At 39.2% G+C, this 27,986-nt stretch overlaps 1 protein-coding gene and 1 long non-coding RNA gene across 7 annotated transcripts in view; one reads left to right on the forward strand and one right to left on the reverse strand.

The window, feature by feature from the left end:
- Window positions 4,901–27,986, reverse strand: part of LOC109703689 (small RNA degrading nuclease 1-like) — a 31,963-nt gene continuing 8,877 nt past the window's right edge. For 2 of the 6 annotated variants that reach the window (XM_020224412.1, XM_020224419.1), the window contains 11 exons: window positions 25,381–25,560; window positions 25,191–25,280; window positions 13,506–13,574; window positions 11,421–11,561; window positions 11,126–11,242; window positions 10,976–11,045; window positions 10,754–10,854; window positions 9,611–9,745; window positions 9,438–9,545; window positions 9,251–9,358; window positions 4,901–5,659 (listed from right to left, as the gene is read on the reverse strand). In XM_020224412.1, the coding sequence (XP_020080001.1) occupies window positions 5,312–5,659; window positions 9,251–9,358; window positions 9,438–9,545; window positions 9,611–9,745; window positions 10,754–10,854; window positions 10,976–11,045; window positions 11,126–11,242; window positions 11,421–11,561; window positions 13,506–13,574; window positions 25,191–25,280; window positions 25,381–25,560 (1,467 nt within the window). In that variant the 3' untranslated portion in view covers window positions 4,901–5,311. Of the gene's footprint in view, window positions 5,660–9,250; window positions 9,359–9,437; window positions 9,546–9,610; window positions 9,746–10,753; window positions 10,855–10,975; window positions 11,046–11,125; window positions 11,243–11,420; window positions 11,562–13,505; window positions 13,575–21,642; window positions 21,938–25,190; window positions 25,281–25,380; window positions 25,561–27,986 lie in introns of those variants that run through there. The other 4 variants (XM_020224424.1, XM_020224430.1, XM_020224436.1 and 1 more) reach the window with 4 other exon arrangements.
- On the forward strand, window positions 14,632–15,475 carry LOC109703726. Its single transcript, XR_002214001.1, has 3 exons — window positions 14,632–14,723; window positions 14,799–15,287; window positions 15,375–15,475. It is a non-coding gene; the product is annotated as an uncharacterized LOC109703726 (long non-coding RNA).

Consider the following 27,986-nt stretch of genomic DNA (forward strand, 5'->3'; position numbering starts at 1 on the left):
ACTGACTAAACCTGTTGTTCGTGAGCTCACAACCGACTGCTTTAAGTTCTCTTATCACAGCAAACATCACCATTAAGTGCTCTGCCATAGAATGCTTCGGGTCCAACATGTATTGATTGAATTTGAGATCCAAGGCACGAAGCCTTGTGGTCGACGTGCTACCATATTTCACTTTGAGCTGCTCCAACATATTTTTAGCAGTCTCATAATTCTCAAATTCTTTGGTCAAATCATCATGCATACAGCTCAAATTGTATAGCATGCATTTTGATCTTTCTCAAGCCACTCATTATAGGCTTGCAAATTGCGATGGTGCTGCGCAGTCGTGCCTTATTCAGGCCGAACCATACTGTTGGTTAAATGGCTAAGCATCCCTTTCTCATTTAGGAGATATTGAATTTTTTTATGCCACATGTCATAATTCGTTCCATCAAGCCGATTTTGATTTAATAAATCCGCGATGGAAAAATTTTTGGAAGCCATATATCACTACAATAATGCACATAATTTTAAATTAGGCACAAATATTCACAATATTATTCTCAATTCAATTTGATAATTAAATTTCTCACTGCATTTTCAAATCGAAAATTTCGCCTTTAGAAAAGACTAATAATCATCTTATCCAATGCAGATTAAAATAATATATCAAATTAATCAAGAATAAATCCACGTCATAAATTAATTAATATGCAATATATTAAATAATAATAATAATAATAATAATTGCATATCATAATATTATATATAAAAGAATGACATGCTTAATTTTCATAACTATTTGTTAGTCAGGATGTATAAGAGCAAGCAGTTTGAAGCTGAAGTTGTGGGTTCCAATTCCATCGCTGTCAAAATATATACTTATATATATTTTTATTATCTTTTATAGAAGGCCCTCCTGCGCATGCGAGCCCCCGCAAGCCTGGCATGGGCGCCTGGCATGGGCGGGCCTCTTATACGCAGCCTATTGTGCTATTGAGCTATTAATAATTGGACAGGCTGACAGTGTGCTTGCATGCAAGCTTCTTGCCTCAACCCAATCCACGGCTTATTATATTTTAACAATTTAAAAATATATATTCGATGTTAAAAAACAAATCATCGAGCGAAAACAAGCACTTTTGAGGCTCTGATACCACTGTTGGATAAAATTAATTAAATACCCAAATAAAACAAGTCGCAAGAATCACATAGATTTTTACATACCTCTTTTTGATGCGGAATAGTTCTTACTCGTTGCAATCCGGCTACTAGAGTCGATCGCCGCACACTGCTCAAATCCCTAGGGTTTATAATGGTGCCCTAGAGCGAATCCAAGAGAGAGAATTTTGTGGAGAGATGATTCTTTTTTTTTTTTCGTTTTCTTTCGTGTGTCCTATGTGGCGAATACCTCATATATTTATAGGCCATAAGGGAAACATTAATTCTAATCATATTCTAACTAAATCTCACATAGATAGAGATTTAAACAGATTAGGGTTTATGTCACGCCACCGCCCCGAGACCGTTACCAATTTGGCACGGTTCGGCGCGGCGAACGGACTGCCGAACGGACAGCAATTCCTCTGTCCGCCCAAGGCTGGAACAACTAGATTGTGTACAACAAGTTCCCAGGAAACAACTTGAATACATAACACAATCAAACCACAACCACGAGAGCACAAACAGTGCTTAACCACTAAGAGCAAACAACACATGTAAAGCATACAAGTGATAAAAGAGAGATATACTTAACTATTGATCCATTTAACTTTATACAATTATTACAACTTGTATTCTTTCAAACCTATACAATGTATATACAATCCTTTCAACCTCACCCTATACATTCAACTACTCTCAAAATGGTACAGGGTACAACTAATGCATGAGGAAAGTAAACCTCTACTAATGTCACTAGGGCGCTACGCCCTTGCCGCGATCCTCACAGGGGACGCTCGAACTCGGACCTGCAATATGGTGGAGTGAGAACTACGAATAGTTCCCAGTGGGTTCGGCCGCCGACTCCGCCGATCTCCCCACTAGGTCTTAAGCAGGCACAGATAGACATGCATCATTCTAGATAGATATATAAAACTGAAAGCAGTAACCGTAATGAACAGCTATGATCTATCAATGCCTCAATCCAGAATGATGCATGCATGGAACTCATAGTAAGAAGGCTGGCTATCAAGCTACCATGTTCAACAACAAAGTCATTCATCTGATTACCCAATCTCTCGGCGAACGCAAGGTTCGCTCACAATCTCACGTCTCTAAGTCTCATAGGAGAGGTGGCTAGCTATTCACCTACCCCGAGACCGCCTGCGGACACTACACTGGTCCAAGGGCACTACACTGGCCCCCTCGCGTGCCAAACTCCGGAGTGCACTACCTGTGAGGAGCTACCTCCACAGGTGCAGACAGGCTAAGTGAGCTCGATCCAATCTCGTGAACTGGGACACCCTAACTAACCAGGGGTGATAGCAACATAGTATCTCAACTATACTAGTGTTTTCATGCCACTCATGCACTACTTAATGCCACTCGTTCAATGTTTAGGGTTAACTAGATGCCACTCGTTCTCTTGACAAGTTCTTGATACACTAGTTTTCCAGTATACTAGGTTCATCTCTGCATAAACATATTCATCATATATAGGGCGAACTATCTCATGGTATTCAACTCATGCATACTAGGTTTTCATTCATGGTATCCACAACCTAAAACATCACTAGCATGCAAGGATATGTACAATCACATTTAACACCCTATAATGCTATATCGCAATATGTAAATGATCAACATTAGTACTCAGACATAAAGAGCAGCCCGACCGCTTCGGGATGGCACTCCCCCACCTCTTGGTGATGCCGTAACTCTTCTATTGCGATTCGCCGACGTTTCGACGCCTCGTTGGCCTTCTAAGCGAGAACGAAGCTCCGAAGGTCTTCTTGGCGATAACTTCGCACCTACTCGACGGATCGACGAACCGTCTTCGCCGACGCGTTCAGAGACCTAGCAATTAGGTTTGCGACCCATCAAATTAGATCAAAATCCTAGATTTGCCAAAATCCCAAATCGAAGCCCTAGATCTCGATACTGGAGAAATCCGCGGTGCGAACTTCGATTTCGAGCTCGAACCTTCTCCCTAGCTTCAATAGGTTCCTTTTGAACCAATTCCAAGCTATAAAACCCTAGCTTCCAAAATCCGCCATTAAAGGGTTTGAGGTTTACCTTAATACCAAGCTCCAAGCTTGAAGAGGGAGAGAAGAAGATGATCTTCTTCTTCTTCTTAGTCTTCTCCTTCTCTTTCTCCTTCTTTTCCTTCCTCTCCTTCTTCTTCTTCTCCTTCTCCTTCTTTTCCTTTCTAGAGAGAGAGAGGGAAAGAGTGAGAGAGAGGAAGAGAGCAACTGAGAGGGAGAGGGGTCCCCCTAGCCTCTCTTATAAGCCACTTTGCAAATAAAACCCTCAACTTTCCGCTTATTACACAGCCTCTTACTGGGCATTTTCGCAGTGAGGGACCGGTCCCAGGTCGGGGAGACCGGTCCCCGAGAGCTGCACAATTAGGCAGAGGGGATTTCGCGTTCGGGAACCGGTCCTTGCCTGAGAGACCGGTCCCCGGGAGACCGGTCCTTGTCCGAGAGACCGGTTCCCGAGAGCAACACCTTCGGGACTTAGCCAAATTTCGGCTTCTCTCGCTGGGCCAACGTTCGGGAACCGGTCCCTGCCTGCCAGGGACCGGTCTCATCAGAAACCCCCGCAGCCCAGCCCGATGGGACCGGTCCCTCCCTGCCAGGGATCGGTCCCCAAGAGCATTTCTGCTCCAGTGCAGCTTTTGCACTGGTGCTCTCGCGGACACCTCCTCAATGCACCTCATGCATTGCGATCACCTTCGGACTCTCCGAAGCTCGCACGCTCGACAATCAGTCGATTCTTGACGAAGTCTAATTCTCGGGTTTCGAGAATTCACTTCCCTTACAGTTTATCTGTTAGATTTATTCCTTATCTCATGTGGACTAGGAATATAACTGATAATTACAAATATTTATTTCTTATCCTATATGGATTAGAAATATTTTAGATAAGTCTCAATGTGGACAAATCCTAACATAGTCAATTTGGAATGCTGCACTTGTTTTACTCGTACCTCCTATTATAAATATTATATTATATTCAATGAAATGTGTAGGCAAATAAATACCCTATACATTCCTTTCAAAAAAAATGGGACTACTACACTTGGGCTTGAAAATGTAACTTTTTAAGGCAAGATCAGGCCCAAGTTGGCAAAATAAACTGGGTGTTCGGGCCCAACCACAGTTTTCTCATATCATATCTATCACAGAATAAATCTATAATAATTGAGTGGGACTTATTAATTCTGACCGTCATTGCAGTTGTTTATTTTGCAGGAATCGAATTCAAAGATTTTATTCCACTCCGGAATAGGAATGACCCAATCCATTGGCTAAATCCGACTTCGAATCCCAAATTAGCACATTTCACTCAAAACCCTGTCTCGCAAACACCATCCAGCCTATTCTCCTTTCATCATTCCCCTCTCTTAACCAAGACCTTCTTAAAACCTAAATTTCTATTCCCATTTATATTCTAATAACGAGCCATATATTTTTGAATGATTCGTCATTTTATTTTTCATTCCTATTCCAATTATGAATCAATCATGCCTTTAGGATAAAATACAAAAATAACTATGCACTTTAGCTCACGCCCCAATTACCTCCTCATATAAAACAATGGCACCATTTTCCATCTGTACTTAACTAATTTTCACAGTAGCTCCACCAATTTAGAATAATTTTCAATTTGAATGCTTACACGATACAATCACATGAATTGACTCGGCAACCTCATAAAGTGTTATAAAAAAAAAAAAAAAAAAAAAAAAAAGGGTAACAATAGTAAGAGAGATCATCTTTACTTCCAAACTGCATTATGGAAAGCCGCAAATTAGACATTGAGATATAGAACCTACAAGATGTGCAGCTGTAAACTAGAAGTTGCATGCGAAGGGATAATTACCAGAAGAGCTAAAACTGCAGCCGACAATTTTTGTAATTTATTTACAAGGCTGAACACTTTCTGATCCTGCGCTTGTGCCGCAACTGTCCCCACAACCGAAGATAGCTAAGAACAAAACGCTGCATTGGCTAGAAAGAAATTTGTGTTGCTTGCTTTAGCTGCATTCTTCTCAAATCAAGAAGCAGATGCTAACTTGAGGAAATGAATGATCATTTCTTCATGTCATTTCTACATGCTTGTTCAATAAATAGCAAGAATGTCCTACAATTATAATTCGCTAATGGTCTTAACAACAGTCCTTTTGCTGTAAGCCATGTTTCTTAGCTACAGTGCAAAGGATCTTTTGCAAATGAAATATCTCATCCTCCCTCTCTCGGAGTTCCTGCTTCAACCTCTCAATCTCTGTGACATGTTTGCACGGATGCGGACATGTTCTTTGCCTCTTTGACTCGCTGGTATCATCTTGTGCTTGTTCGAGTTCGGAATTGATGTTCTCGACCTCTCCCGCTCTCTTCTTTGACGTGTCGCACTTCTTAAACACGGCATCTGCTGTCATCTTTCGAGCATAAAAGCTGGTGGTCTGTCCGCTGCTAAGCTTCAAGAAGATGTGCTTCTGGGGCCGACCACAGGAGTCCTGTGAATAAGGATGAGGAGAGAAAGCAAGAGTCACTAAGTGAAAGCACAAGGCTCCTAACATCTTCTAAACAACAGATAGAATGACCTGGAAATTATACGAAAAAAACCTATCCTAGCAGTTCATCTGATGGCAAAATTCATTTCCAGCATGAGTGCATAATGACAATCTATTAGCTATTTGCTTAGGCGTGAAAACAGATCGGAGCAAGGATTAAACTACCCATCAGCACAGGCCGTATCCACCGTGCCGTGTCGTACTAGCAAGATATCGGCACGATACAGCCTCCATGCCGATGACACAACTCAAAACCCTCTATTCTTGAAATTAGTAAGTAATTTTCTCAATAAAGTTCAAAAAAATTGATAAAAATACAATAATAAATAATTGGTATAATTTGTTGCTAAAGAAAATAAATATTTCATGCCATTATATGTCGGCACACATATTTTTTATGACCGGCACGCATCGGCACGGCTCGGCACACACGGTGCCGTACCGTGCTAGCAAGTTTCCAGCATGCCCTCATGCCACGGCACTTAAATCCTTGGATCGGATATTATCCTACAATATCCGCATCCATATCCGATCTCATCCACATCCCGATTAAAAAAATCTGAATCCAGTCGAATACCGATGCTGTTACGGTTTTAGAGAGCCAAAAAAAATCCGGATGTCTGAAAAAAAGAGATATGAATACAAATATCTGGATTTTTAGTAGCATTACATTTGCATTTATATTAATATGTAAGGGGGATGATATATATTTATATATACTCCGGCTATGGTGCTTTTAAAAGCACCAAGTACCTGGTGCTGGCAAGTTTTCCACCGTTAGATTTATCCCTTTGACCAATTCCACCCCTTAAGTCATGCTATTCTACCAATCACCCACTAAACCCTAAAAGAGACCACTATTTTCCTAACCCTACAAATCTTCAAAAAGAGGCCGAAAACCCACAAGCACCAATGACTTGGTTCTTTTAAAAGTATAGGAGTTCAATTTTATATACATATATATTGAGTACGTCTCCGGTACTTTCGAAAGTACGGAGACCTCCGTGCTTGTAAGTTGTTTTCGATAATAGGACATCCGATTCGACGATCGGATCCGTTAGGTATAATCTATCCTATTGGAACTATCTAGAAACCAAATTTTATAATTTTTTGACATCATTTACCAAGCGATCAAAAGGTCACAAAAATAACTATTTTAACGGCCGATGTAGCACATTTTTAAGTTCAATGGTGTAGAAGTATTCAAATTACATGAAAATTTAATAAAAATTCTACTTCACATCAATAGCAAGATCAATACTTCGGATTTGAAATTTGAATCCTTTATCACTGTTTTTTATGAGATTTTTATTTTCAGTCGTTCATTTTGAGGCTACTCATTCACTAGACAAACGAACTCAAAAAATTATGAAATTTGATTTCTAGATAGTTCCAATAGCGTAGATCATGTCTAACGAAATCGATCGCCGAATCGGATATTCTATCATCGAAAACAACTTACAAGCACAGAGGCCTCCGTACTTTCGAAAGCATAGGAGCCTAGCTCTCTCTCTCTCTCTATATATATATATAGTAGGAAAATAACGTGGCTTTTTGTGTTCTTCCATTTATTTTATAAGAGTTTTATATTAAAATTGCATTTATATTTGTTAAATCTTAGATTTTATTCAATAAAATATAGGTATATAAAAACTTAAACATAAGTGTGAAACGTTAGTTGCATTGTTGCTAATGCTAGTTCATGTTAGAATATATAAAAATTAGAATAATATCTGAATTCAAATGCGATCCATATCTGAATCCGAAGAAATATTTGACCGTATCAAAATCCGTTTTTAGCGGATATGATAACGCACATATAAACATATCCGAATTCGTATCCCAAAAAAAATAGATTCGAATATTATTTTGTCCAATATCCAAGGCGTATCCGATCCGTTTTCACCCCTATATTTGCCACAGGTAATAATGAAATCCATAATTGCAGCTTAAAAGATCTAAGCTGTGATATTTTTAGGAAATCACTGATTAATTTATTGACACCCTAATTCAATTGACTTAGCCCAAACTTGAGAGGTTGTCAATCTTGAAAAAAAAGTCCAGAATCCATTTCGGAAAATCCTTTAGTTAGGGGTCTCCATACATTTTAGCAATAAAGAAATTTCAACAGCTGCAGAAAAGGTACTTGGGAAATTGCAGTAGAGGGAGCTCTCCATACATTTTTAGCACGCTTGAGGAACTAGTCTCTATTCTAGTTAGTAGGCAGAAAAGATCCTACTATTTTCTTTCGTAATTAAAAAGAATTCTAATTGGTTTAGCTGAATCAAAGTCAGATCAAGCTGACTATTGAATTTTTAGGTCTAACAATAACCACAAATCATGGATTAGATTTTAACCAAAAACAAACAGACCAAAAATTTAATTGATCAAACAAAAGTTCCCAAACGTGCACACATATAAGGGCTTTTTTTCATTATAATCTTTAAAATTTTTATGTTTGATGATATGACCACCTAAAAAAAATATATATTTGGGGATCTAAGCTTATTTTTTGCCACATCAGCACCACGTCGGCACTGGGTTGGGATTATATATAAAACAGGAAGAAGCGATAAAATCATTCGCCGCTTTCTTTCTAGAAAGAGGCCATCTTAATTATTTTCTCCAATGACCACCTACATGGCACCAACATCGCGAGAAGAGGGACATATCCTCAAATAAAATTTTGAAAAGGTTGTATCCCCAAATTTAATGAAGGGCTCTTTTGAAACAGAGCGCCGCGCAGAGTGTGCCTTCATTTAACTCAACATTGGTCAATCAGAATTTAAAATCAGTTCAGCCAGTGATCACAAAATTTGTCGTCGTTTCTCGGGTAAATTATCACTTAGTCCCTATCCTATTTGTTGGGTTTAACTGTGGTCCTGGACACTGATTTGTAGCATTAGCAGGCTCTTTTAACTTCTAAAATGTTCCAATCCTTTGTCCTTTATCAACTTCTGTCGTCCAGATAGATGGAAATCTGATGTAGTATGCTAAGTCACTCTTCCTAAGCCCCTTGATTATGTCTAAATGGGAAAACTCCAGCAATGAAAACACTAATGCCGAATTTTTTATGGATCTAAAGGGTAACAGAGAACTTAACACGGAGTTATAAGGTTTCTGTGGAAGGACTTTTCCTGCTCGCACATAATTGATAAGCGTGGGAACAATGACTTGGTATGCAACGTTGAATTTTTGTCACGCAACAAACCAAGGTTTCAGAACCAATACTGCAGATACTAACGTTGTAACTTACCCGTTTCCTTGAAGTCATCAGTTTTGAGTTGTGGTCCACAGTTGACCACTTACTATTAGAGAAAGACTTGCTGATAATGGGTACAAAGTGTTCCACTACATCCATACCGTATAAATGTGTACAAGAAAACTTTGAGAAGATTGTCAATTTCGCACTACTTATACCTGATTAGGGTACATAAAGATGTATAGAAACTGTAGACATGTAAAAATGACATGATGGCACAGAAAGACTAAAGAGGAAAAGCAAATTGGAAACTTTTGAATTACTGTATATACCTTGCTTTCCCGTCCATCAAGCACTTTGAATGCTTCATTTGCTTCTGCAGCATTTCTAAAGGAGACAAATGTTGAATAGCTTTCACCTCGCACTCTTACATCTGTCTGCTGCGAAAGCAATAATACAATTTTCAGAAACAAAGCTAACATCATTTCATAATATATAAAAGGCAACGACAAGTAACACCTCGACAGCAACACAAGAATCTCTTGGGAATACACTAAGCAGTAGTTGACAAGGTACATCAACTGGAATTTTGTGAAGCAGCAGCTTTTCCAGCTTAACTTCAGGCGCCTAAGATGATAGAGTAAATGATAAGTACACGTTCGCAAGAGGAGCCTATTTTTGTTCACACATACATTATTTCCAGACGCTTCAATGGGATCATCAAATCCATGTTCCAACTTGGCAAGTACTAACTTCATAGCAGCCCGTGCATCATTTAAGCAGTTATGCGGTTCACCATCCTCTCGAACAGCAAATCCCAACACTGACTGCCAGAATGAAAGAACCAGCACAACCAAATGTTATTCATAATCACAAATAAGAGAAAGAAAGTACATTACTTCCTTCTCAAGGAATATATGTTGATATATTTGTGCAAATATTAAATTGAGCTCACTTTTCAGAGAGATATTGATAGCAGTGAACCTTATCTTTTGCTGTAAAATTGTAGTCAATTCATAAAGTCATATATGTGCGATTCATAGCAGCAACTATTCTGATAACTTGCAAATACTATTAGTCTACCACAGACTTGGATGGATATCACATGCTAGTTCTTCCCGAAAGACAGTTGATCCATCAAAGCAAATATCAAGAAGAGAAATAAGCTCAAGAACAAAGCAGTTACACACTCAGCAGTGAAATGAAGAATGATTGTACCCATTCTGACAATGCAGAAAAAGTGAAAAAAGCAATACAGAAATAGGGCATGTGCGAGCTCCTTCAAACGTAGATTTTGTTTCCCCTATGTACCACACTAGAATGATACAGCAACCAATCATCCTGGAAACAAAAATATGGACCTTTTTGGAACTTGGTGTCAGAAAATCACCGTATTGTGAGAAACTTAGTATTATATAAACTAATGGCTCGTTGGAGCGTGTGGCCTGATGGCGAAAGCGCCATTCCGTGCACATTTACGCATATACACCTATTTGCCATAGTTTGCATTTTCAGTTTTACATTATTCAGTTATCAGTTGCCTTGATTTTTTTTTTTTGGCATTGTGACATAATTATCCCACCGTAGTCCCCTACATTCTTAAGAGAGTCCATTTTGGATGAAGGTGCAGTGTGCACTGTTCAAGCGAATGGACCCTAACACATTTGTCCGCTGGCGTGTTACTGAATTAGGTATAATACATAAAAACACTAAAATCCAGAAAATGATAAGGATGGCCTATTGGGGGAAGATACAGCACTGACATTAACCTCACCTGCAGGAGAATTACCCAAAAACTTAACAACCAGGAAAATACATTGACGTTTGATGCATACCTTACACAAGTTGTTCAAGGAAGGAGATGCTCCTGTAGGTAAATCCATATACTTAAAAATGTACGATGTGTCGATAACTTGGGGATAATCGAATTTTAGTGCTGTAGAAAGTAGAAGAGAGAAGTTGATCATGAGCGGCACATGTTTGAATTCTAAAGAAATATTTAACATGAATCTCGGAAATAGATAAAACTAACAGACTAAGCTTGCACTTATTCTTACCATGCAAATCATTATATAAACTGTGGCCAACCAAAATGGATCCATGTGATAGGAGCTTCCTCAAGTTTTTCTAGAAAATGTAGGGGACAAACAATGTTACTTCAACGTAGAAAGATCAAAAGGTAGCTGCATAAGACAGAAAATGACTACCTGTACATCAACTAATGAACAAGTAACTCCTTCCAAGTCTTTAGCCGATATGCCAGTGATGTGAGTTCGATAGTCGGCAACAGCTTTATTGGGGTTTACAACTTTGTTCAGCTTAACCTAAATCCATTAGAAACTTGTAACCAAGTGACCAAAGAAATGCTCCCGCATGAAGAAAACTGGACTCATACAAATATTAGTCTATTATACGATTCATTGAATAGAAAAGTTTGCATTTCATCGCTTGCTCATAAAGACTGTCTCCTGAAATTGTCTCCTAATGCAATAGGCACTGTACCTCCAAATTTTGATCAACTGCACATACTTTGACGACTGATTCAGTACCATCCTGGCAAAGGACCATCTCACAATCAATTGAAATCATCGCTTTTGAGTTCATCACCTCAGAGGTTTTGCCTATTGTCATTACCTTCCACCCCTGACAAGAAATTTTATCACATAAGATCTGAAAATGAATCTGGTTAGGGGCGCTAGAGTGACACTAAAATGGATTTTTAAATCAAAGATTTGATTGTCAAAGTTTTTAAATCCAAATGTCACTGCCCAGTTTAGTTCTCAAAGAGCTCTCACGATGAACTGGCGAATGAATATAAATGCTTCTCCCCAGTTATGTCATACCAAAGTGGGATGTTAGGGGAGGGTAATGACGGTATCACTAACCTAGAGCACTTTTGCATGAAGTGTCTAGATTCAAGATTTTGAACCTCCAACTATGTGGTTTCGAGTCCAAGAATTACCAATGTACCAAGCAAAGGACACGAACAAGTAAATGAAATCAAATTTTATTCATAGGAGAGTATTTGAAATTAGGACCACGGATGAAAACAATAAAATTTTTGCCAAACTTAGCATTCAAAAGGATAGCTAAATTACACATTTGGTCCACAAACAATGAGCGTGAGAATTTGGTCCTCAAACTTCAGTTTGTTACAATTTTGGCGCATAACTTTTTGAATTGTTGCAATCAAATCCCACAACCCAATTTAATAAACTATATGTTGACAAATTATTGACGTACAAGAAATGTGGAAATATTGTGATTGATGATGAGATAATAATCAGGTAAAAACATATAGAACTAACCTGAACTATAGACCATTTTGAGTCGGCTACCTAATCCTTCAAATTTTTTATTCTACTACTTGGCTTTTCAATTTGTTTGATTTGAATCAATCAACGGCATTTTGATTTCAAAATTTGAACCCGTCGTTTATCTTTACAAGTTTAATTAGTATACTTCATGCAATTTTCGCAATTATAAATTCATTAAAGTAATTAGTTTAAATTTTGCAGTCAAAGTGTCATTCACTGACTCAAATCAAACAAATTGAAAACCTAAGTAGTAAAATCAAAATTTTGAAAGGTCAAGTAGCCAACTCAAAATGGTCCAAAGTTCTATACATTTTTACCTAATAATTAAGATGCTATATCACTTCTGTATCAATAATTTGTCAATATTTAGCCAATTAAATTGGGTTGTGGGACTTGATTGCAACAATTCAGAAAGTTCGAGCTAGAAATTAGAACAAATTAAAGTTTGATAACCAAAGTGTCACAAGCCTCATAGTTTGAGGACCAAAATTGTTATTTACCCAAAAGGATACTTCATGCTATGAGCTAAGAATCAGTAATAACTAAAATGAGAATGAAAAGAGAATTTACTGTTTTGAACATGATCATTTAGGAACTGCCAATAGAAAAGGAGTTTTTCCATAAAAGGTGGTCTGGTAAACAAATAGAACGCTAATGAAAACACAACAGCAGGTCCTATACATTTTATGGTCTGGTAAACAAATGGAACGCTAATGAAAACACAACAGCAGGTCCTATACATGTTTTAAGTTGGACAATTAAGGTTCTTAAGAGTAAAAATATATTATCATCATTCAAGAAGAAATACATTTTAGAGCTCACAAACAAATCTAAAAATTTAGAGTTAACCTAAAATGACATGGAAGTCTTATACTAACATATAGAACATGATATTCCGAAGGCTAAAAGTTCACTGCAGTTTTAAGGCCAAATATATGATCATTTACAATAGTAATCAAACTTATTAAAATGAAAATCGAAATGATATGATTACAGATAACTCAATAATCATTCTCATTAAGTATCACTCCATCATTTGCCAACATGTCAACCCTGAAATTTCATGATTGCATATAACATATTAACCAACTATGAAAAAGAATGAGAGACACTAAGGCAAAACTTCTAGATGCATTAATTGGGCATGCATAAAATTAATGACTTGCATTAGTTAACCTCAAATCAGGGCCCTGAGTAGTATTTAGTAAGCAGTATTTACTAAGTAATGGTAGCTTGTTCAAATTAAACATAAATGATGAAGCAGACAAACCTCATTATAGGATGGAAAAAAGTAATGTTGCATGTGCTGCGGGTTTTCCATCGTCAACCGGACCAATCTCTGCATATTCAAGATTCAAAACTGAACATTTAAAACCATTATAAATAACAGATATTATCGCAAACTGAGATTGACCAACAATGGTCGGACAAAACAAGCAAATAGAAATCAAAGTAACCTAAAAGATAGCTGGAGGTTCAGTTACCCTACTAATACAATTCCACTATTAGCTTTCTCGCAACATCGTCTCTCTACAATTTGCTAGTATCTATATCTGTAGTACAAGTCCACTTATTAATATAAATCTACACACTCCGTATTGCATTGTTTAGTCTACACTTACACCAGCAGAAGAAAACACTGACCCACGCCAACCTGTCGTGCCAGAAACTAAGCTGGATTAATCCAACCCGACATAAAATGTCAACAAATGGACTAAAAGCAACCTAGACCCAAATTGGTCTAAATCCCAAGAAACCCAAAATTTACATCCAATGACCCACATGACCTTTAATGTAGTACACTGAATTTTAGCAATTGCGAAGTTTGAGTGTTAGAATAGTAATTGAAACTATTCTACAGCTTTTGAAGGGTTGCCAAGAGGTTTTCAGCAAGCTACATGAGTGATTAAGCGGCCGGAAGAGCGAAAGTGCATTGCAACGTGCAAATTCTGGACCTGGCACAGAGTACCGGTACCAGTATGCATGAGTACCGGTACCCAGCACACAGCAGCTGCGTGGCTGAGGTTGTTTTGGGTATTTCACCCTTTGAGCTTATCCTTTATCAGTCCAGCTCGAGTCTCAGCTTGTTCTTATCAGGTTGGGGGCAGGGAACAGGGTAAGAACCCTTTCTCTCTTTCTCTCTCTAGGTTTTTCCATGATTGAGTGGAAAAGATGGATTTGAGCTTGTTTCCTTTCCTTCTCTTGATACTTGCTGGTTAGGAAGCTTTGAAGCTGTTATAGAAGGACAGAGGGAGAAGTTCTGGAGGCTTTTCGCAGCCCAAACTCAGTGAGAAGCGGAGTTAAAGTCTTGTGAGGTAAGTGATTCTACTAGCTACTAAGTTTGAGTGGTTAGTAGTGAAGTTGAGCATGTTGTTGGTTGCTTTGCTAGCAGCTGGTGTGGGAGATGCTACCAGCAGCTGTGGAAGAAAGTTTGGCTGTGGTTTATCAACTCTAATCTAAGGAAAAGCTGAACTAAAGCTATTGGAAGGTATACTACCTACTAGCCCTCTAGTTGGATGTATTGATTGAAGTGTTGAAGCAGTTTTAATGCAGTCCACAGCAGGTTCACAGCAAGGAATTGGACTCCTTTGAGCTGAGTTTAGTGACTCTTATGAGCTGACTTTGAGGTGCTTCAACCTGAGTTGGAGCCGTGCAAGGTGAGCAACCTAACTTTTTGCTAGTTGGTATGTGTTGGTGGAGTAGTGATGAAGTCTATGGTGTATGTTTACAACAGAATTTTCAGCAGGGTATTAGATCCTTTTTGGCTGAGCTTGGGGAGCTTTCGAAGGCCGGTTTCGATGTTCCAATCTGAACCGAAGTGAAGAATTAAGCCTTGATACTATACTAAGTAAGATTCTAAGCCTAAACTATGTAAATAGGTGAGATTTACGTGTAGAGATTGAAGTTAAGCTTCTAGCTGAATTTGGGGATATTTGCTAGGGTGCTTGGAGGCTTCAGATCACCTTGAGCTGAGTTTTGATGATTCTTAAAAGCTGCTTTAATGTACTTCAACCTGATTTGAAGTAAAGTTCAAGTGTGGATTCTAAACTAGGTATGATTCTACCTAGATTGGATGCATACATGAGATTTTTAGTAAAAGTTGAAGTTCAACTTCTAACTGGATTAGTATACCTGCTAGGGCACTTGGAAGCTAGAGAACATCTTCGCTTACGGGATCGACAAAAGTCGATGGCGATTTGGTGGGTTTGACCTTACCGAAATGGGTAAATTCCCTCTATGTCTTCTTGACATCTGAAAGTGGAATTGTTGCATATTCATGTGAATATATGTGTATATTTGAATGGATGGATACATGCATAAATCTGCATAGTATATCGGATTAAAGGAAATCTCTATGTAGTAGGAGAGAATTATGAAATTGCTTTGCATAAATAGAACATTTGCTTGTTTAATATGCAATACTTGATATTGTATATTTGTGTAGACAAGTTAAATAGGATATCATTCACGAATGAAGGGATATAAAGCTATGAAGACGACACTTAGTTTAGATGTATAACTAAGTGAATGATGCATTATAGTGGTTAATCTTTAAGTTAAATTCATGCAATTTCATGTTGTAGACATGATGACAGAACTCTTAGCACATCCTGTATCATATATTTATATGGAAATCATGTTAAAAGTATAGTAGAGGATGATTCGCATATTTGTATTGGTTATTGCTTTCACGAAATGACGGAATAGAGATAGCATGAATTTCATGTTCTTATCTAGATGATCTAGTCAAGTAACTAGAATTGGGCATTATAATATAATATGAATCTTATACTAGTGAATATGTTCTAGTTAAATAACTAGAATTGGACATGAGGATATACGTGTGTAGTCGAGTAGAAGTGTTTGCTTAATACTTGTTTACTCCAGGTAGTGGAGGTTTTTATAGAACCATAGAATATGTGCCACGAGTTACATGAACACTAAAATGAGTCATTGAGTATGACCTTAGTAAACTACTTTCCTTATGTATAGGGAGTAGTGAGAAGAACTATATGTGAGTATGAGGGTATAGCCCGTTAGAAACATCAATATGACGTAAAACATGTACTTGTTAAGTCATACTATCAATTGGTAGAAACATGTCACCAAGTAGTTGATAGTGGATTATGACTTAGTGTTAATTGTCGACCTTGTGTCGAGTTGAGATTCCATGTTAGAGACATGATGAACTTGTGATACCTATGCTATGGATTACGCTTGCTTGCCAATGTGCTCATTCGCATATGCTTGTGAGGGTCGCGCCCCACAAGCCGGCACTTCGGAGTTAGCCTAGCGACAGATTGCTCGCTTCTGTACAAGACTGAGCGCCGAAGTGGATTGCTGTGGATAGTGTTGACTTCCACGAAGCCATTAGGCACAGCACGGGCTGGAACTTTACCATATGTAAGTCTCTTGTTAATTGGGTTAATGTTAGAAACTTTAACCTTAGATGGACATAGTAGTAAAAATACTTTATGTCATTAGTTGAATATACCTAGTATTGAGTATACTAGAAGGTTGACATCCCTGTTGGTCAATAGTTTAGTGATAATTCCTGAATGTTTACACTCTTGCTAGTGTAGGGAAATAGCTATATGATGTCATTAGCTAGTTAAATTATAATGATGCTATTCTGCATACAGCCTGACATATAGCTAATTAAACTGTTAATTAGCATAGGTCATAGAACTCGTTATGATAAACTAGTACATAAGACATGTTAGAAACATATCTGGTGAGGCATGCTATAGTTGATGTATTTCATTTACTTGTTGCATTTACTTTATTTACTTATTGTTGTTGACTCATGCCTCAGTTGACCTAGTGGTGTACTTCGCCACTCTCGGCGGCTTACCCACTGGGAACTATTGTTTAATAGTTCTCACGCTCTGTTGTTGGTTGTTTTTGTACAGAGCCTTCCACAGCGAGAAAGGCTAGGGTTCCTGGCAAGGGATGAGCGGATAGCTAGAGCCTCCTCGATGTTAAATAGATGGAACCATACCAGCCTTTCTAGTTTAGTTCAGTATTGTATACTGGGTTTATGTAGAATGTATTCTGTTCTTATCAGTTGTAATAAGGTTATGTGTTATATAAGTTTATGAATTTTTAAGTTTTGCTCTGATTACCAGGTTAAGATGTTATGCTTTTATTGTGTTAATTGTAGACGTCTGGTGTACACTTGAGGTTGTGGTGTACACGGCGGGTCTGTACACGTGACTGGTGAGCTTCCGCTGAAGTCCAGGGCGTGATATTTAAACCGAAAAGATCCGAAACCAAGAGCAAGCCAAAACCTGAAGTAACCTGCATCGCAATTAACAACAGAACTAAAAGCTGACACAAAAGACCTGAAACTCAAATTGCCCCAGATTAGAACAACCTGAAATTTGAGCATCCTAAAGCTCAAAGCAAATCAAATCATGGAGTGCTGAGCCCCAGGCCCCCAAGACAATCCAAACCAAGAGTCTGATACCTAATATGAACCAGAGTGAGTGAAGACCCAAGGTGACCTGAACTCAAGCAACCTGCAACTCAACACTTGAAACAATCCAAACCCAAGAAACCTTAAACCTGAAACTCAAGGGGTTAAGTGACCCAAACCCAAAATTACCCCACCCAAACATATAGGTTTACATTCCAACAATATTGTAGAGACTAGCAAAATTTAATTTTTTTAAGAAATTTGATTTTTGAATTTTTAGTCGAAATTTGGTTTTCGAGAAAGAGAAGACTAACTTTGCGTAACAAAAACGGAATCTGACGAAACGAAATCACCACTTGAAAGGCCTGGCAGTGCCAAAAGTCGTGGTAAAGTCCGTTTTTGGATTTGACGCAAGAAAAGCGGAAAATAAAGTGAAAACCGAAAATTCGCCGAAAATTGGAAATTTGTAATTAGGTGCTTTATTTTATGTACAGAAATCTGCAAAAAGTGGCTGGGAGAAGGCTTTCGCAAATTACACAGGCTGTGATATTAAAGGTTCAGGGGACTTCTGAGCGATTTTTCAATCATTATAAAAATTGCTATTAGGGTTTACTTAATCCAAACGCTAATATCTTCTCTCCCTCAAACCCCCCAGTCGCCATACTCTCTTCACAGCAACCCCGCCGCCACCTCCGTACCTTCCCACAAACCCCGGCCAACGAAGCCCCGACAAGGCAATCCCCAGCCCTCTACCCCCCTTCCCCCCCAATCTTGAACTCGAGGATCTTCTAGGAGGCCGCGCCACCTCCTGTCATCACCGCCGGCCCTCCGCAGGTCCAGTGACCCACCCCAGCGCTACCCAAGCGATCCCTCCCCCCCTCGCCCAACTTGCTGGTTGGTGGGGTGATCTTGGCCCCAAGATCTTGGTCGTCGCCTCTACCACTCCCCGTCGTAGCGATCCACCTCCGGCAACCCCAGAACATCTTTCGGCGCTGCCCTGACAACCCAGGGCTCCCCTTTTGCCGATGTTTAAATCCTAAGCCGAGAGCCCTAGGTTTTGGCCGCGAGCTTCCTAGCGCCGACACTGCTACCGCCTTTCGTTGTCGGCTACTACCTCCCCTAACCCTGTCTGGTCGGCCTCGACCCTCCCCTACCGAGCTCGATGCCGCTAGCAGCCGAAGCCTGAGGAGAATAAGAAAGCTCCAAAACAAGGCTCGCGCTAGGGTTTCTTGGACCCTGCTATCCTGTTCCGAAATGCGGAATCATCGGTGACAGACTAAAACACTAGCATTTTGTAAGGTACCGGACTTCTAAAACTATGAAGTTACAGTGTACATTTAAATGGTTCCGGTGAGGTTGCGGTGGAATGTAACATACCGGATATTAAATATAAAAGTGAAAATAAATAAAAATAGTATGAGATACTATTTTTATTGGATTTAGAGAAGTGAAATATAAGTTGGGAATGACCTGTGCTGAAATCGGAGCGAAAACAGAAAATTTAGAATTTTCTGTAAGAAACGGGGCAGATAAATTAGCAGAAAATGCAGTGTCAAAAAATTATGAAAATTGGCGGAGATGTCAGAAATATTTTTATGAGGCTAGATTTAAAGTTTCATGCCATTCTGCCACCCGGAAGGTGAAAAATAGAATCCGAAAGCTATCTGATAAAGATTACAGTTTGGTACAGTTTTCGGTGACCAAACGAGGTCGAAACTGAAATATTAAAATTTCTTTGGACTTATTAAGTAAAATCGAGCCTGCCTGTCAAATTTGAGCTCAAACGGACATTCAGAAGGGCTCCGGCAAAAAATGTCAGTTTCTAAACTGCCCGAAGTGAATAGTGCATAGGTGAGGGACTAAGTTGTAAAAAGGGGTTTAATCCCTTTTCTTCTCCTTCCTCAGCCGCAGCAGCCCCAAACCGCACACACACATACGCATACACACACGCATGGAAGGGAGAGAGAAAACTTCCATTTCTCTCTCTAAATCTCTTCCAAAATTAAAGAAATTGGTGGAGATTGAAGCTTGTAGGTGAATCGTCTTCATCTTCTTTATCTTCTCTATGGTTTGGAGCTAATTTTGAGGTGAGCTTCTTGAGCCCTCTCATGATAGATCTCTAGGATTAGCTCTATATGCTATAGAAATGGATTTAGTGGCATTCTTAGATGCTAATTAGATGTTTTATTGCTTGAATCCAAGGTTATATTGTGTATTCTTGCAATAGATGAAACCTAGGGTTCAAAGTGCAATTTTTGGAAATATGAGGGTTTGATCTAATTTGACCTTCCGTAAACCTAATTGCTAGGTAAACGAACGCGTTGGCGAAGTCGGTTCGGCAATTCGTCGAGCCGTTATAGACTTATGTTGGGGCACCGTGGCACATAACCGAAGACCTTTAATTTTCGGATCGCAAATCGGAGATCGTTTGGGTGGTCGCGCGAGAGTTCGAGCCAAACCGGATTGCGGGTGTCGCAGGCGGCCGATTGCAAGTGAGTACAAGCAATCGGAGAGTAAGTTAAGATGGGTTGTGCTTACCGAAGCGACTAGGTCGCCGTTATGTCTAAGAGAATGTAAATTCTTGTTGATGCATAGATGTTTGTGCATATGAACATAATAGCATTATAGACTTATGTTGACAAGTATGAAAGCATGCTAGAGAACATGGATATATGAATAGAAGTTAACATATTGTTAATCCTATGAGTTATGAGATCATGTTGGATAATGCTTATTGACATAATGACATAGTCTAGAAATGCTAAATGTAATGTGCATGTTAATATGATAAGAAACCATGCTAGTGATATTTGCATGATAATGCATTGATAGTACATGCTAGTAAGTAAATGCATATTAATACATATGTGTATAATGAGCATGTTGGATAAGATTCGTGTACATGTAGACTCGAGATGACAATAGGATGTCAAGTAGATCGAATGGCACTTAACCTAGTGTTAAAGAACATAGGTGGTGAATGAATCTAGGGTCATGTGAACTAGATCGAGTAGCATCTAACCTAGTGTTAAAGAACATAGGTTGAGAATGAACCTTGAGTTAATCGAATCTAGGTGTGTGGTATTAACCTAGTGTCGAGAACATAGGTTGAGAATTGAGCCTAGAGTTAAAGTAAACCTAGGATACGTGATAAAGGCATTGAACCTAGAGTCAGTTGGACCTAGGGTGAAAAGGACACTGGACCTAGATAGGCCGATACTATAGGGTTTCCTTGAGTCGTGAAATGGATTCCGGAATCCCTAGTGAAGTGGCCGCAAAGGAAGCAGTGGCACTTGTGGTAAAAGAGATGGCAAGCGAATCATAACTGCAGGTATGTGTAGTTCTCCTCGCCTGGCAGTGATTCAACGGGTATGTGTGGTTCTCCTCGCCCGGAATGCCATAAGAATAAGCTGGAATTGGGTATGTGTGGTTCTCCTCGCCCGGGATGCCATGAGAATAAGCTGGAATTGGGTATGTGTGGTTCTCCTCGCCCATTAGCTTATCAGATGATGCCACCTAGATTGACTTGAACCATTGCTGGGTGAGAGCGAGTGGCCGCTGCCAGATGACTAAGCCAAGATTTGAGCCATTGTTGGGTGTGATGCGATGAGTTCGCCGCCAGGTGGCTAAGTCATGACTTGAGTCATTGTTGGGTCGATACGATGAATTTGCTGCCAGATGGTTAAGTCAGAGGTGCGGTAGGCTGTGACGGCAGCCAGGCTGAGATGCAGCCAGTGCGCGGACTATCCGCGGACGATTGACTCGAGGCCGAGTCGGGTGGTTAGCTTGATTAGGTTAATAGAAACCTTATAAGCTAGTGATAAAGGTAAGAACTAAAGTTAGCAAAGTAAATGTAGAATTAACATATCTACTAGTTGTTTATACAGTTGCATAGTTGCATAATATTCCTGTTGCATATTGTGAGGCAAAGCATGATATATGTTAGTTGCATTTAAATTATGATTTCATATCTATCTATTGAACTAACGTGTTGTTGCCTCCTTGGACCATTTGGTCGAGCTCCTCCCTTGGGTGGCCGTACCCACTGGGAACCATGGAGTTGGTTCTCACCCCACGTTGTTTTGGGGTGTTTCAGGTTCGCACGTGAGCGGCGCGGCGGCGCGAGGAAAGGGCGTAGCTCCATAGATAGCGCCCTACCCAGAGACCAGCGATAGCAATACCCCATCGACATAGCCTAGGGGTTTGGAAAATGAAAAGAATACAATGTATCAATTTGTAATAAGCAAATGATGTAATAACTTAATTGCATTTGGGAGTTGGATGTAAAGTAAATATATTATTGTGAATGCATGTAATAACATAGGATGTGTTATGTTGTGATACTTTCCTTATGCAATCATGATTGATATCTGTTCCTGGTTGGAACCCTTGTAATGTTCATTGTATTGATTGCGACGCCTAGAACGTACAGGGGAAACTCTGTCCGTTCGGCGGTCTGTCGACGCGCCCGAACTCGGCCAAATAGGCGGGGCCCGAGGCGTGACACATTTACTATATTAATTATGCAATTATGTGTTGTTAGGGGTCTTTTATGCAATTGCAGCATAGGGGCTACCTCGGGCAGCGTGATCCCACTGCTAGTGGACTTTCAAACTGGTTGTCCAAGGTTCGATTGCTTTTATGGAACGTAATTAGGGTTCTGGTGCGGATTGCAGCAAAATCGCCGATCGAAAATTGAGGTTTTGGTTCAGGATTTGTGTTTAAGTAATGTGAATGCCCAGGATCTGTCATGGAGAGTTGTGGGCTGAATACCTCGATGTCCCATGCGTCAAAGGACAGTGGGTGGGTTTACGATGGGTTTCGGGACCAAAATCGAAAATTTTTGAAAATCCGATAAGGTTAAATTTGGAATGTTTCACCCGTTCTCGCACCAATTGGCATACGGCTGTCCCGACACCCAAAAGTGAGTGTTTTGGGATAGTAAGGAAGGTTGAGTGACTTTCGAAGTATTTCAGAACACTTTGGAGCTAAACCAGACCATCAAATGCAAAAATCATGGTGCAAAATCATGTCATGCGGGTTGCAATTATTCACAACAGTGATTGGGCCCTTATTGACTGATCATATGGTGAGGTTTGACACCTCTAATCACAGCAAGAGGGCTGTGAGTGATTTCGGTACCGAAATAGGAATCCCGGGAAACCAAATCGGCAATGTTCGAGGTCCCGATTTTTTCCGCTTTAATGCACTTTTCGTGCAGCTATCCCAACAGCATAAAATTGGTATTTTGAGATAGCAGGTGAGGTAGATTAGGTAATCATCTTGTTTCGGGATACCCGTAGGTTGGGGTGGTATTCCGACAAGTCAGTGCGACGATCAAGCGAGTTTTTGGTGGCCGATAAATGGAATCCGAAAATCGAACATACTTCTAAATGGGATTCGTGACTAAAGTCATGGATTTTGTAATTAGCGGATTTTGGGCTAATTACGGATTATTGGACTTTGCATAGGTCCGGCTGGTAGTTTGGGGCACCAATAGGAGGTCGACGACCCAGGTGACGATCCCAATAGAGGTGGGTGTTTCGAGCTAGTACTCATTGAAATTGTATTTACCTAGTTTCTTTCCTTATAATCTGCGACACTTATATTCTTCTTTACATGACTGCTTACCTACTTCATTTTTGGCATATATTACTACCTAGCATAGTAGTAGGTCTCGTACTTGACATGTATTGTAGAGTAGGTTTCTATATCTCATGACTATCAGGGGACCTTTAGGTTCGGGTGACATGGCATAATTTATATCAGTGTGATTCAAACCGTTTGTCTCAGATTTCGGCGTTTATATGCCATAGCATTCGCTTAGGCCATGGTTATCGGCTTTTCGCCGAGATTCATTGATCATTTCTTATGATTTGCCACTGCACTTGGGAATATTCATAGATACTGTGTCAGTCTAGCCACCGACTAGAGGTGTACTTATCCGGATAAGTCATTCATTATAACGTGTGGATCAGGTTCGGTGCATTACGGTGGTGGGCAGTGCCTAAGGTCAATAGACCAATATGGCAGATTGTGGATTGGGAACAGACATTGAACTATTCGTCCTTTTAGGCATATAGTGAATAGATTTTCATTACAATAACGGCATTCCAGTTTATTTATCTTGACATACATATATGTTTCTTGCTGTTGTAGGTTTACTTTTCTATTTATCATATCTATCTACACATCTATTACTTTCTTTCCCGATGATTACGGCCCGCTTTCGTGGCTTTGTCGTACTCATTGGAAAATCTCAAGTCGGTTTCTTACCTAACGGTTTTCACAGGTGGTACCAATGGAGAGGCTGATCAGGTCGCGATGTGAGGTCTTGATTTAGCTAGCTGCATTAGCGATCCCATACGTTTTACATAGTTTCGGTTACATTACTTTTCCCCTTTTATTTACCATATTTAGTCTAGATTTTGTGGTAGTTCAGTTAGTTGATTGTGTGCTTGATTCTAGATGCTTAAATACTCGGTTAATAATGGTATCGGTTGTACATTTATACTATGGCATGGCTACGTGAATTTATGACATCGATTTTATGGTTTTATGGCGAAGCACTTTCTAACCCTCGTGGTAGCCGGTTTTCAAAAAGGCTATGTTTTTGTGTGGAAAACAGTTTTCAAAATGATTTTAGTTTTTTATCATATCCTTAGGACTTTAAAAATAAAGTTTCCGAGTGAAAAACACTTTCAAATGATAGATGGTTTTTAATAATTATTGTATTGTGCATTCGCATCATCTTCGCCTAAGGAGTGCTTAGCTGAATATACAGCGCATGCATCATTTTCGCTAAGGACTGATTAGTTGTATGTGCATCCGCATTATGTATATGAGTGGAATACTAGTTGGTGTGTATAAATGGGTGGTTGTGTAATGTTGTATCTAGTTGCTATACTGTGCAAATAAAGGGGAGACTCTGTCCGTGTTGACGGACGGGTCCCTATATTTGTGGCGGGTCTATACGCCCATTGGGTGTTAAAAAAAAAATGGGCGTTTTTCGCAAATTCTAGTTTTCAAATTACACCTCTTTCATAAAAGGCTTTACAAAAAGGGCCCCGGGGCGTGACAAATATTCAACATGGAGCATACAAATAGGCACTTTACTCCTTCCGTTGAACACCAAAGAACAAGTAAAAACGAAGATCAACACTTCCATTCCAGCAATATTTAAGGCATGTTATGCTGTTATTAGCTATACAAGAGCAGGTGAATCACAAAACAGTGGAATGGACAAAAAACTTGGAGTTATTAGTGCTGCACTTGTGGAAAAATAAGTTTATGACAGTAAACAAGAGTTTCACTACCATCATTTTCGTTATCAGAGGCATCTCCTGATTAATTAGAGTGATGACAAAAGACTTCTATTCCTTTTAAAATGGCTCGATTAATACAGCAAGATATGAGTCCTACAAATGAAGTTCAATCCCATGTACAAACTTATGTTTCTGGTTCCATTAAATAAGTTTAAAATTTAATCCAATAGAGTATTATCTAATGATCAAAAGAAAGAAATCCAAGTTATACCTGCTCAGGAGATTCCTTGTCAGGATAGTCCTTGATGTACTGCTCTATGGTTTTGCGATCATAGTGACGTTTGACCATTTTGCCAAAATACTAAAATTGAGAAGCAGACAAATATCAAAATTCCAGCAGCAGATAAATAGTCAATAGAAGTCTTAAATCCTAACAATTCAGAATATCGAATGCAGGTTACCTTCTGGAATTGTTGAGGAAACGTCTCAAGAAAAGCAATCAAGATATCTTTAGACCTTTTTGCAGGATCACTTAAGCTAGAACCAAATTTCTTATCATAGCGTGTCAGAAAATCTTTCCATCCTCCAACAGCTCCTTTTAAGCCCTGCTTCTGGGTGAATCTCACAATCTCAACAAGAACCTGCTATGGTATTAGTAGGGGTGGAAACGAGCCGAGCTCGATCGAGCTTATGTCAGCTCAAATTCGCTCTGAAATAATTTCGAGCCTAAATCTATGCTCAAGCTCGTCTTGAAATTAATTCGAGCCGAGCTTCGAGCGAGCCTAATTCGAGTCGAGCCAGCTCGAGCTCTAAACGAGCCGTTGAAATTCTCGACATTAATATATCAAATAGTTTATTTTTAATAGAACATTATCTAGCAATTGTGATGCACATGTCAAATAGTTCAAAATACAAAATAATTGCAAGAAATGTGAGCTAGGTGACTGCCTGACTGGGTGAGGGTCTGAGTGAAGAGAGAGAGAGAAAGAAAAAATTAGGGATTTGAAAATTTGAATGTTATCATATTTTAGGTTATGTGCAATAGTGAAAGTCTGAAAGAGAGAGTGTGTTATGTAAATTTAGAGTTGGGCTCAATTGCACGGTTGTACTTGTTGGGTTTATTTTATGGGCCAATAATAATAGCCCAATAAAATTAAGCCATATAATAATTAAATACATTAATATATATATATATATATATATATATAATATATAATATATAATATATATATATATATATATATATATAGGATTGAGCTCCTAATGTTTTAAAAGTACCAGTCATTGGTGCTTGTAAGTTTTTACCGCTTGGATTAAGGAATATGCGGTTAAGATGATGTGGGCCCCTAGGGTTAAGTGGGCGGTTGGTTGAATAGTATAATCTAACGGGTGAAAATGATCAAAGGCGTAGATCTAGCGTAAAAATTCAATTTACCAGCACGAAATACTTGGTACGTTTACAAGCACATATGCCGAACTATAATATATATATAATATATATAAATAATATATATATATATATATATATATATATATATATATATTCGAGCTTTTCGAGCCTAATTCGAACGAGCTGAGTAATACTCAAGCTCAGCTTGAAATGAATTTCGAGTCTTTTATTTTGTTCAAGCTCGGCTCATTTAATTTCGAGTCGAGCTCGAGCGAGCCGAATATCGAGCCGAACACGAGTCGAACGCGAGCCGGCTCGCTCGTTTGCCAGCCCTAGGTATTAGAGTGAGCTTAGGTTTCTGAGTCAGAAAAGAAGATTAAAGAGAGAAAGAACAAGAGAAAATAATATAAGTAATACCAAAAGGTCCAAATATTGGATATATCCATCAGTGTAAATATGAATAGGTGCAAAAGAAACAAGGAAACACAAGGGAAACTCATCGATATAATGTTATGCATAGTTCGTAGGTTTTAGCATTCGTTCGCATTGGGACTTTTCCCAAGTATTCCTAGCCCACGAGAGATAAGGAATAAACATAAGAGATAAATCCTATCATGTTTCAATCTCGATTTATGTGGGATCATATTAGAATCAAATAAGATTAGTATCTCCTCTATGGTCAATAAATACATGATTGACGGGCCACAAATTACACCAAGAAAAAATTAGATTTATCTCTCTACGGAAATTCTCTCTCCGGTTCACTCTAGGGCACCAACAAAAATCCTAGGGACTTGGGCAATGTACTACCATCGACTCTTGTAGCCAGTTCGCAACGAGAAAGATCAATTTCCTAAGGAAAACGTGCTAGCAATTGAGACGGTTTCTGGAGGATCGAGGAGTTCATAAAACAAGCCGAAATAAGATCCATGGGTAACCGCGACGTTAATTCTAAATTGATAAGGTTTGTGAAATCTATATGTGTAACAACCCGACATGCTAGCAATAATAACTCGTTGGGATCAAACTACCGGCCCAAAATGCTTAAACCCAGTTATTATAACTAGTGTGTCTATCACTTATAAACCCATCACACACTCCCATATTATCTAATGTGGGACTATTGGAATGTCGCATACCTCGTTTAGGTGCTGAACATCCTCATCAGCGCAGCCTAGTCATACAGCCCCAGATTCACCAGGTGATGTGAGATTTATCTCACACTTCCGGCTGGTTATCAGGCTCTAATACCAAATGTAACGACCCGACTCGCTAACAATAATAAGTCGTTGGGCCCAAACCACCGGCCCAAAATGCTAAAGACCAGTTATTATAACTAGTGTGTCCACTTATAAACCCATCACACTCTCCCACATTATCCGTTGTGGGACTATTGGGATGTCACAATGTGATTTCCACCATAAATTAGTGCATAATTTTCAACGTTGGTATCAAAGTGCCTTACTGTCCTTGTTTTCTCTTATTATATTTTAGTTAATATGTGTATTTTCGATATGTATTCTTGATCAGGATTGTCCTGAGTAGCACGCAACAAGAAAGCTACACCCAAGAACAGCGAAGGATCACATGTGATTCCACCTGTGAGTGTGATTTGCACGGTTTAAGCACGTTGTTGGACACATTGGATCAAGCGCTGGACTACCAAGCACGAAGTTG

The sequence above is a fragment of the Ananas comosus genome, linkage group 2 (assembly GCF_001540865.1).
Source record: "Ananas comosus cultivar F153 linkage group 2, ASM154086v1, whole genome shotgun sequence".
Classification (NCBI taxonomy): Eukaryota; Viridiplantae; Streptophyta; class Magnoliopsida; order Poales; family Bromeliaceae; genus Ananas; species Ananas comosus.